The 12286-nt window shown below is 35.8% G+C and overlaps 1 protein-coding gene across 7 annotated transcripts in view; it reads right to left on the bottom strand.

Annotated features, from left to right (window-relative positions):
• LOC111873289 (sodium-independent sulfate anion transporter) overlaps positions 1-12286 on the bottom strand; it is a 43375-nt gene that overhangs the window by 16608 nt on the left and 14481 nt on the right. For 6 of the 7 annotated variants that reach the window (XM_023867878.2, XM_023867877.2, XM_023867876.2 and 3 more), the window contains exons 4-8: positions 11408-11631; positions 9728-9905; positions 2569-2733; positions 1818-1979; positions 933-1073 (exon numbers count right to left, since the gene is read on the bottom strand). In XM_023867878.2, the coding sequence (XP_023723646.1) occupies positions 933-1073; positions 1818-1979; positions 2569-2733; positions 9728-9905; positions 11408-11631 (870 nt within the window). The remainder of the gene's footprint in view (positions 1-932; positions 1074-1817; positions 1980-2568; positions 2734-9727; positions 9906-11407; positions 11632-12286) is intronic. The other variant, XM_023867875.2, reaches the window with a different exon arrangement.

Here is a 12286-nt window from a genome sequence, read left to right as displayed (position 1 = left end):
TGTATGAGTCCATTCCAAGGACTGTGGCTGTATTGTAGGCAAAAGATGGTGCAGCACCATATTAATAAAGAAATGTTTACAGTATCTGCATTGTTTCTATTATTTTGTCCAACCCCAGTATTTTACAATATAGATCTGATTAAGGTCCACACCTGCCAAACTAAATATTTTTATTATCCTTCATATTTAACAGCATATAAAAAAAAATAATAACTGACTCTGTGTAATTCCAAATCAGTAGCATGACTAGTATTAGAATAATAAATTTATATCTTAAATATATGAACATTGAAGCCAATGAGATATGAAAAATATCACCTACTTCATTTGTGAACTATATCTACTCTTGCTTGGTGACTTTCATCTATAATACTGTACCATAGAATCCTGTTGTACATCATTCATTTATTCCTGGTTAGTAATCAGCTGTCTTTAATGCAACTTGTTGTTTAAAAACTTTTTGAAAGTTTAACTTTTTGCAGTATGCCCTATCTATTAATATGTGTCCTATGGTGATGGCTATTTCATCTTCTACACAAGACACAAAAAAGGAACTAACGGCTGGAAGCACAGCAGTTACAGCAGCAATTTTGTAGATACCTGAAGATAACCAATGTTGGTCGAAATATGTAGTGTGTATTCACCAGTAATGGGGAAGAGATTTTAAGGTTTAAAACTTTTAAAATATTTTAAAAAGCAAAGTTGTATGAAAAGTGGCTAATAATTGACAAGGAATAAATTTATTCTGTCACTTCAATTTGATGATGCTTGCATTAGGCAAGAAGTACACTAAATGTAATCTCTGTATTCAATAAGCCTATTCCTGCCCACATGTTTTTCATGTGCAACACAAAGTTAGAATTTCATTGACTGCTACTCTTTTAATCTGCATGGACTGTCTGAATGGTCATTTCCTTTTTGTTGTTACTTACTGTTACAGTTCCATAAAATCTTCAAGATATTCCAGTCCAACATGAAAGCAACTGCAGAAATAAGGACAGCTGCTAGTGTAGATCTTGGAATGTAGTAGAAATAAGGAGTAAGTAAGCTGAGTGCTAGCACAATCAGGGTTCCTGGAGAAAATGAGGCACATTTTATAAGCGCTAAAACTTGAAGAGATATGTGAGCTTATAGGACATTTAATGTGAATATAAGCTTGTTTAACTCTTTGACTGGCACGAAANGCGCCAGTCAAAGAGTTAAGTTCTTCTGTTCTTCCTTCTGTGTGATTTCATAAAGTTTATATGAGACACGAAGTATCAGTGCTGATAAGTGTTACAGGAGCCATGAAAAGTCTCTGAGAGGAAGTTTAAATTTGGGACTTTCAATATGGTCCTGTTTTATTATCAAATCAACTGTAAGAAGAGAATTTTCACTGTTCAAGACAATGTATTCAAGAAGATGATAATTTTATAGAACAAGTGTGCATAAGAAGAACAAACTGGAGATATAATACTAAAGACAAAATCTGCAAAGAATCTACAATTCATATATCTACATATATGTAGAAATTCTTTGACAAATACATTTTTTGTCCAGTTTTGTTCTTTTGATTTTTCTCTGCTGAACTCTTTTGTCTCACTATTTAGGATAGTAATGCAAAACTTCATGAATATCAGTTGTAAATTAATAAGGGCTTTGTGGATACAGTTATGGTTTTTCTTTAAGGTACTATTTTTGCATTTATCTGGAGGAGTTTGGTAATGACCATAAATGATATATCAGAATAGTCGTCTCATGGCCAAGATCTGGACTGTGAACTTCTTGAATAATAAATAAGAATGATCACTTCACCGTTATATATGAAGAATGCCAACCTGAATACAGGCCCACCATGGGAGTTCTAGCTCCACTTGCACTGCTCACTGCACTCCTCGTGAAAGCCCCGCATGTTGGCATGGAGCAGACACATGACCCAAATATATTGCAAACTCCAAGGGTCAACATTTCTTGGGTTGCATCAAATGATGGGCCAGTAGCTGGACATAAAATTGAACCAGAGAATTATAAGGTTTTCATAAGTATTATTGTGGCTTAGAAGTGAATTTCACAGGAGATTATTTTCATATTAATAATATTCTTAATTAATGGTTTATCAAAATATTTCCCAAATCAAAACCAAGAGCTGCAGATGTCAGAGGACTTGGTTCTTTTAATGTCAATTTCATAAGCATGCTCTGAACAACTGCAAGTGTTGAAAGTAGATGATACAGTAATTCTCTGTACCTGAACCCTTTGGAGATTACTGTCATTATGGCTGCATTGACTATAAGCAAATTATAGTTTCTGTCTTCAAAATTTCTACTTGATAATTGCTGAGACTGGTTACGTTCTTTATTGTGCAGTATCATTTCTGCATCACAAATGCTCAGACTTGTTACGTTCTTTATTTGCAGTATGTTATCATACATTATGGTTTCAGATCTGTGGACCAATTACCATAACAGGAAGGAGTACATTATGTGCGCATGTGCATGCAAATAACTAAAATATTAGACATAAGTTGGCTCAAGGCATTCTCTTGACCAACAAAGTGTAATATACAAATAACCATATACTGGTGCTTACCAAAAGCTTTCGCTATTGCCACATTAGCCAATATGGCAACCACAGGAATCACTATGATGCCTAGGCCAAGTTCTGAACACATCTCAGGGAACGTGATTGTAGAATTGTTCTCTTGTATTGAGAAAGCCGGAAAATGAAATGGTGGAAGACCTGACTCAATTTGCCCTATAATGCATAATGATGAAATCAAAGTAGTAGTAACACAAACAACATACATAAAAATGTATATTCCATGAACACAAATATTTAATTAACACATAATTCTGTTAAGAGACAATTTTTACTTCCTTAGAAAATCAATCTTTGCCCATTGTGTGTTTCGAATTCATATATGGAAATGAAACAAAATACTGTTTCTTCATCTGCCATAACCATCCCCATCCAGCATTCCAAATGTAATTACTAAAAGAATGAATAATATGTTCATAATGGTTACATGCAAATATTTTATATATATTTATACAAATCAGTACAAATAAATTGTTTCAAATTTTTAGTTAACTACCCAATAATCTAATGAAAGCCCTGCTGGTAATAATCTTAATAAGACTACCATCCAGTGTAACATGCATGAGTTTTGTAGAACAAATGCTTTCAAGAAGGGTGCAATGAATATGGGAATTAAATTATATAACAAATTACCAGGTAAAATTAGGGAAGTTGAAGAAATGAGCCAATTTAAAAGAGAGCTAAGATCGCTGGGATCCTGCTGTTATTACAACATACATTTTACTTTATAAATGTCATTTTTGTTACCAGAATATGATATTTGAGTTGGCTTACTTTTGTGAATTGTATCTGTATTGCATGGTTTCTGAAGGAACTCAATTAAAAATTGAACTGAATTTCTTTTACTATGTTTACATGTCTTGACCCACATGTGTCATCTTGAGATGGCATGTCTTAAAAGGAAGTAGATTCTAAAGGATTCTGATGATGGTGGATGACTCAGAATTACTGGACTTTTTCCATCATCCAGAATTCTAAGTAGTAGAACACATGATGTCTTGGAATCAGGATCTGTTTCCATCTTCAGGTGAGGGAGGAAGACAACTACTCATTTGGGCATATTTGAAAGAGCTACTCTCAATCATTCAACAACTCCTGTCAGATTTACCCAGAAATTTCAACATATAAGACTAGGCTAGTTTAGCAGGAGATAATAAGAAACCATAAAATAAAAATTGTGATGCAGCACACATATGCATGGAACTAGGACAGAGAAGGAGGTAGAAATTTGTGTTAGAAACCTAGCTGACAAAAACCAAGTGCATGAGCACAAATGCGAAGAAATGGGAAAAATTATGAAGATATATAATATCTACCACTAGTGCCATCTGTGGAGTAAAACCTGAATACTCGAGACTGGAACCTTATGAAAACTCATGAAGAGTCTGTCACGTCATACAGATCTTCTTTGCGAGTTAGAAACCTCATTGTTGATGAGGGGTATCCAGATAGGAGAAATGTCCAAACTGGGTTGGCTGATTGGATTGGTTATGCATGCCATATGGGCCAGTTCTTTATATTTCCTATACATGCTGTTACTTTCAATTTCCAAAATCCTGGCATCATCCCTACTCTGTGACCCTCTTCATAGGCAGGTTGGGCTGATTTTGATTTATCTAGTAGACACTGTTGGAGATTTTGCCTGTGTTCATGGAGTCGCACAGCTAGAGATCTCCCTGTTTCACCAATGTAGCTTCTTCCACACTCACAAGGAATACTGTAGATGCACTGCGCCATCTGTTGCAGATATCTTTCCAGCCTTGTTCTCATGAGTGAACTCCTAAGTGTGTGTTTAGTTCAGTTCTGAAGTTCGTCCTGATGTTGTATCGATTTCCTGTACATTTGAACTTCTCAGAAACACCCGTCACATATGGGATGTACGCAGAGTCCAGGGGCTTTTGCTCTTTATTCGGACAACTGCTACCATTGGAGTTAATGACCGAGTCAACAAAACCTTGGGGATAACCGCTGAGCTGGAGATCACTTCTCTGGCTGCAGATTTCTTTAACCAGGTCTTGTCCTTGGCATATGGTGGAAGCTCTGTTGTGCAGACTCTGAATCAAACCTCTTTTCACATGTGGCAGATGGTTAAAGTTGAAGTTGAGGAAATTGCACTGTCTGATTCTGTTTCCATGGTGAACTGGATGGATGGCCCTAAACTGTTGAGGTGGCTGAAGAAATCCTGTAACTGTTCTGGACCATGAGGCCAGACCACAAACGTGTCATCAACGTACTGGAGCTTCACCTATGGTTCATGTTATGCCACTTCAAGAGCCAATTTCTCAAAATGCTCCATGAATATGTTGCTCACAATGGGTGATAGGTCATCTTTCTGTTGGAAGAATTTGTTGTCCACCTGAAAATATGTGGTTTTAGGCAAACCTCCAGCAGCTTCATGATGTCTTCCACCTGCAGAGCAGACCGTTCCGCCAGTGTGTCATCATTGTGGAGCTTATTTCTGATGACCTGTAGGGCTTCGTCAATTGGAACACTGTTGAAGAGACTAACGATGTCAGAGCCAACGAAGGTACCTGAGGATTGAAGATTTACAGACTTCAACAGCTCTACAAAGTGGCCTGAATTCTTAATGAAGGATCCCGATTTTCCAGCAAAAGGACTCAGCATCTTATGGATAGAGCCAGCCAGGGCATAGCAAGGGGAACCAATGGAACTCACTATAGGCCTCAAGAGGACTGTCCAGTTTGTGGATCTTGGGCAGACCATATAAATGTGGAGGTTTGCTGTGGTGTGGAGTCAACTTGTGTTTAAGATCAATGGGGGGAGTAGTTTTGTGCTTGGAAAGGAGATTTTGTATTTTCCTTTCAATTTTAGCTTTAGGATCTTTTGGCAAGGGTTCATAAAACCCAGACTACAGCAAAGTGTTCAACTTCTCCTTGTATTTCGATTCATCAAACACCACTGTGCAGTTGCACTTGTCTGCCTGAAGAATCCTAATATCACTGTTGAGCCTCAAAGATTCTATGGCTTTCAACTCCTTCGTGGTCATGTTAGGTCTGGAAGGCTTAGACTTCTCTAACATGGACCTGATTTTCCATCTGAACTCCATACCCAGGGTCTGTGGAAGCTTGGAAACAATGGATTCCACAGCACATGCCATATCCAGGTTGGAGGGTGGTTATGTTATGGAAGAATTCACACTTGTCTTGAGGACTGCTTCCTCCAGGTCTGTGGGAATGTGTTCAGGAAGACTGAGAATAAATTTGTTGCAGGTAGATACTGGAGTAGGCCTATTCTGTTGATTATTAAGGGCAGAAAATTTATGAATATGAGTCTGTTTTGCTTGCTAAAAATTTTCCTAAATGAGCTTTTGACTGTGGTGAAGACATGATGTTGGTCAGAATTAACTAGAGATGATTTGAGAAAATTCTCCAGTTCCTGGATTTTCTGCAGTGGTGAGGCCTTATTGTACCAATGGATGTGAATTCTGTCCCTGAGAAGTACCCAACTGGCATGTTGGACAATTTTGAATGTGCGTTGACTGTTGAATGGAGTCTTAATGGTGAAACCTTTGGGGATGATGCCCTGAGATTTGCATCTCTCAAGGAAAGTTAACTTTCTAATTCACAGAGAAGATCTGCATGACGTGAGAGACTGTTCATGCATTTCCATTCGGTTCCAGTCTCGAGTGTTCACGGTTTACTACACAGATGGCACTAGTGGTAGATATTACATATCTTAAAAATTTTTCCCATTTCTTCACATTGGTGCACATGCACTTACCTTTTATCAGCTAGGTTTCTAACATAAATTTCTACTTCCTTTTCTAATCCTAGTTCCATGCATATGCGTACTGTATGACAATTTTTATTTTATGGTTTTTTGTTATCTCCAGCTGAACTGGCCTAGTTTTATATGTTGAAATAGTGGGTAAATCTGACTGGAGTTGTCCAGTGATTCAGATTAGCTCTTTCTAATGGGCCAAACTGAGTAGGTGTTTTTCTTCATCACCCGAAGATGGCAACAGATCCAATTTCCAAAATGTCTTTTACTACACAGAACTCTAGACCACTTTGCAAAAAGTCCTGAGACCCAGTAATTCTGTGTTAAAAGGAAGAGCTTAAATTTGCTTTAAAATTATAACATAAAAAAGTTGTGTCTAATTTTATAAAATAGCATCTGGTTAAAAAATATGAGGTATGAACATATTAAACTTTCTTCTTGCTTTGTGTTATGTGTTACTTCCTTTGCAATATTTAGAGATTTTATGTATATGATTGTGGATAATATATCTGTCCTACTGGTATTTTAATTAAAAATCAGAATAGGAGAAGACAGACATAACTTTCATAAAATCTGCATTACTGTCCATTTATGACCACTTGGTACATATTTGAGCTTCACCTAATATAGTTATTAATAATATTATCACTGTTATTTCCTACATTATTCATGATTTCCTACAGTTTTTCCATTAGTGACCTGTAATCTTGATGCCTCCATTTTAATCTTTTTAATTATGAATAAACTATGAGTTAATTTCAATTATTATATAAGAGCTGTTTTATTTTTCTTCTCTGGGCATATAACATTAAAAGAGGGAATATCTGAAAGACAAAATTAATGAGCTTGCAATGAATAGTAAGAACAAGAACAGTAGAGACCTGTATAGAGGAATAGATGACTTTAAGAGGGGTTACCAACCTAGAAGTAACATAGTGAAGGATTGGAATGGTGATCTGCTTGCAGATTCCCACATTTTGAATAGGTGGAAGAACTACTTATCACAGTTATTGAATGTACATAGGGTCAGTGATGTTAGGCAGGTAGAAATGCTCACACAGCTGAGCCGTCAATACCTGATCCCAGCCCTTTTGAAGTTGAAATTGCTATTGCAAAATTGGAAAGGTATAAATCGCCAGGTAGTGTCAAATTCTGGCAGAACTTGTTCAAGCAGGAGGCGCAATATTACGTTCTAAGAGCCATAAGCTAATTACTTCTATTTGGCATAAGGAAAAATTGCCTGATCAGTGGAAGGGATCCATTATTGTACTAGTTCAAAGAAAGGTGATAAAACTGACAGTAGTAATTATCGTGGGATATCGCTGCTATCAACTTCATACAAAATTTTACCCAATATTCTTCTCTCAAAGTTAAGTCTATACATAGATGAAATTATTGGGAATCATCAATGTGGGTTTTGCCATAACAGATCAACTACTGATCAGATCTTTTGCATTCGTCAGATATTGGAGGAAAAATAGGAGTACGATGAGACAGTACGAGTATATCAGCTATTCATAGACTTCAAGAAAGCCTATGATTCAGATAGGAGGGAAGTATTGTATAATATTCTCATAGAGTTTGGGATACCCATGAAACTAGTTAACCTGATTAAAATGTGTTTAAACGAAACTTATAGTAAAGTCTGTACAGGTAAACATTTGTCTGATAAATTTCCTATCCAGAATAGTCTAAGACAAGGAGATGCTTAATCGCCACTCCCTTCTGAATTTGCTATAGAATGTGCTATTATGAAGGTTCAGGAAAACCTGGTGGGACTAAATTTAGACAGGACACATCAACTGCTGGTCTATGCCAATGATGTGAATCTAATGGGTGATAATACAGATACCATAAAGAAAAACAAACAAACATTAATTGATGAAAGTAAGGAGGTTGATCTAGAAGTAAACACAGAAAACGAAGTACAGTAAAACTTGGTTATAACAAGATCGGTTTCTGCGACACCTTGTCTATTGCGTCAAATATTCAATGGTACGAACTAATTCCTCATAAAGCAACTGTTTTTATACCTTGCTTAGTACGACATGCACAAATGCATCAACCTCGTATGTAACGTCATTTTCATTCCTGAATTTCTCTGATATGGACATTGAACGTAATTTAGAAAGTGTGTATTGGGAAAGTAACAGGAAACAGATGAAGATAACTGATTACTGTACTCGTATCTAGGTACAGTAAGGCACAATAATTGATGTAATCTACTGTATTTGGTGAGTAGGCCTACCTTTAATATACAGTATTAGTGCGGTGTGTATTGTCAGTGAAAAGCGCTGTAATATGTCTCTGATATTAAACATTTGGGCAATTCCACGTTAATGTTACGTTAGTCTGTACTTAATTACGTATTTCACTAAAAAATGCAACATTTTAACTCGGTTTTTGGTAGATTTTTACGTGACTAACATAAGGCTACTGTGGAAGTGCCCATTTGGTTACAGCGACATTTGTTTATAACGACACTATTTTTAGGTCCCTTTGATGACGTTATAACCAAGTTCTACTGTATATGTTGCTGTCTTGTCACCAAAATGCAGGGCAAAATAGTGACATAATGATAGAAAACAGATGTTTTGAAAATGTGGCACAGTTCAGATATTTGGGAATGACAATAACAAATCAAAACCTGATTGAGGAAGAAATTAAGATGAGATTGAACTCGGGTAATGCTTGCTACGATTCAGTCCAGAACCTTTTGTCTTCTCGTCTGCTGTCCAAAAACATAAAAATTAGAATATACAAAAGTATAATTTTGCCTGTGGTTCCATACAGGTCTGAAACTTGGCCTCTGACATTAAGGGAGGAACATAGACTGAGGGTGTTTAAGAACAGGGTGTTGAGAATATTTGGACTGAAGAGGGATGAAGTGACAGGAGGCTGGAGAAAACTGCATAATGAGGAGCTTCATAACTTGTACTCTTCGCCAAGTGTAATTAGAATGATCAAGTCAAGGAGGATGAGGTGGGAAGGGCATGTAGCATGAATGGGGGAGACAAGGAATGCATATAGGATATTGGTGGAAAAGCCAAAAAGAAAGACGCCACTTGGAAGACTGAGGCATAGGTGGGTGGACAATATTAAAATGGATCTTAGATAGGATGGGATGGTATTGATTGGATTGATCTGGCTCAGGATAGGGACCAGTGGAGGGCTCTTGTGAACATGGTGATGAACCTTCAGGTTCCATAAAATGCTGGGAACTTCTTGAGTAGTTGCAGATTTGGTTTCTCCTCAAGAAGGGCTCAGCTCCGTAAGTAAGTAATGCATATAACAATAAAATTAGCAATCGTTTCTCTGAACCATGATGCCTAACACTAGCTCTAACTACTGACAAAATTTATTTCTGTAAATCAGAAAGGGGGAAATCACTGTAATGGCCTCAGCATACCTGATAAGATGAATGGTGAGAGACCAGCTGTTTCAAACAAGAATGCAAGGACTGCTGAGACAAGCACTATAATTGTGTTGCGAGAAATGGAGATAAACCATAAACATTTTTTTATCTTCTTTTGATGTGTGGTTAAATTTGCATCTCCAGGAGATTCCAGATGGACATCTTTTGCTTTCTTAAAAAAAAAAAAGAAGAAAAAACTATTACTTCAGTACTAAGAATGTTTCACTCACACAGAACAGGGTAATAAAACATAGCGTCCAACTGATTGATTCTATCATAACTCAGAGCTGAATGACTTTGCCCAGATAAAAATACTGTATCGGAAAATGTGTACTACATCACATGCCATCTCTCAATTGAACATCTGAGAACTTCTAAAGGAAGAGATTGGGAAGAACATCCTCTTCAATGCTCATTGTTTTAGTAGGCATAAAATATTTAAAATATGAGTGATAGTGCTGCTACAATTGTTTCTTTAATAAAATTAAAACTATCTTTTTTTAATTTCTTTCTAGCAAACATGCACCTACTAACTTTGCTGAATATCTCTGCAGTACTTCTGCAGACTTATGGAACATTAAATCACCGACCAGACCTTTGAGAAAATTTATATTAGGGATCAGAGATTTTAGGTTCTCATGAAGCTGCCTATGAAGATGTTATGGGATGTGCCACCATATGGATATTGTAGAGAGGCACCACTGTGAAGGAATGTGCCACTTCCATTTCATCTCTTCTGCCTCAAAGATGGAGGCAACACATTCCTACAAAACGTTGATACTCATTTACCAAACTACACACAATCACATTTCAGACAACATTAACCTTAGTACTGGAGAGTCTTATGAAAGGTTATAGGAAAATTACAATTATACTTAAAATTGGATTGTAATAACATGAGCTGTAAAAGATCTATGTGCAATTTGCACACATTTCAAGCACAACTCACTAAATATTTATTGGAATGAAATATATTGTAGATAAAGTGAAAAACATTTCATGACCAGTACACTTCTTTTGTGACAACTGTGCAAAATGAATCAAATGCCACAGAATAGTTACAGTATGCATATATTTCCAAACTAGTTATTTCCTACCTCTATCAGTGATAACACAGTAAACTCAAGAAGTGCAACCTTTTTCAGTGTCCTTCAAATGGTATTTGGAATATATCATCCAAGAATGTGTGATACTGATAAATAAAAATTGAAATTTTTCTGCCAATTTCTGCTACAGTAATTTATTTATGTGGAATCAGAGTACTTCCACATTCACATAAATGTTTGAAATTGCTATTTCTTATGAAACACTAAGGTTACAAAAGGTTAATTAATTCCGTTCAGCGTGACTGATAAAGTTTTTTTTTAATCTTTTATCTTTTACATTTTTCAGTCCTATAGACCATCTTCAGAAGGATATGAATACAATTAGAAACCAATGAAACAAACAAAAAATTGGGGTATTTCACACGTTTTTTTTGTGATATTTATTTAGTCTTAGTAATTAATCTATATATTTCACATTTACATTAAAGTTGTGCCCGTAATATTCCACTGTAAATACAAAATATTTAATTCTTATTTTTATTCAACAGGGGCTAGGGGACATTTAAAACTCTTTGAATGGCCAGAGATAACAGATATTTTATAGTAAAAGTTACTGACTGAAACTGACCCTGAGAATCAGCAAAAATATAATACAAAAAATTCCCAAGGCAGCATCCCAAATCTTGGTTTCATGCAGGTGAACTGCGAGCTTGCTGATATTGTCAATAAAACCTTTTGTCTTGAACTTGCGTAAACCAAAAAGTGATTTTAGTTGAGATACAATGATGATGACAGAGTAGGCAGATGTAAATCCAGATATAACTGGTGTGGAGATGAAGTCTATTAAAAATCCTGTGTCAACAGAAATAAATACCACATTAATAGAGCTTGTATAACATTCATTTTAAATGTATGTACACTACATGTGTATGTGTAGGGGAATAGAATGAGATGTAAACAATCTCAGTGATAAAATCTCATGGAAACAAAAAACATGAGAGACCAAAGAAGAAATTTGAGAATATTATTAAAATATACTAAAAATACTTATTAGAGAAATGTGATGAAGTTATTGGATTAAGCTGGGGATAACTGGGTTTTTGGACTTTGTCCCTGGATGAAGTACAAAAACCCTGTAATTCTGAGTGCTATACACCTGTCAGAACCCTTTAGAATCCACTTGGATTAAGCTGGTTTTGAACATATTATTTTGGTTTATTGTTGAATATGACTACCAACTTTGTACTTTGTTTTCTGCAGGGATAACTATTAATTTAAGTTTTTTAACCCTAATAATTCAAATTGACAAAATCATTATAATATGAAGAGCCATAAAAATAATAAACCTACGAGGGTAAGTCAATAAGTAAGTTACAAATGGATAAAGAACTTAAACAAATAAGAGTACTGATTTGAAAAATGCTTTTATTTCTCAACGTAATCTCCCTGTACACTGAGGCACTTGTCCCAGCTCAGTCTTAATAAAGCAGGAATAGAGTTTTTTTTT

This window comes from Cryptotermes secundus, unplaced genomic scaffold, assembly GCF_002891405.2.
Source record: "Cryptotermes secundus unplaced genomic scaffold, Csec_1.0 scaffold131, whole genome shotgun sequence".
Classification (NCBI taxonomy): Eukaryota; Metazoa; Arthropoda; class Insecta; order Blattodea; family Kalotermitidae; genus Cryptotermes; species Cryptotermes secundus.
This window is presented reverse-complemented; position numbering and strand designations above follow the sequence as displayed.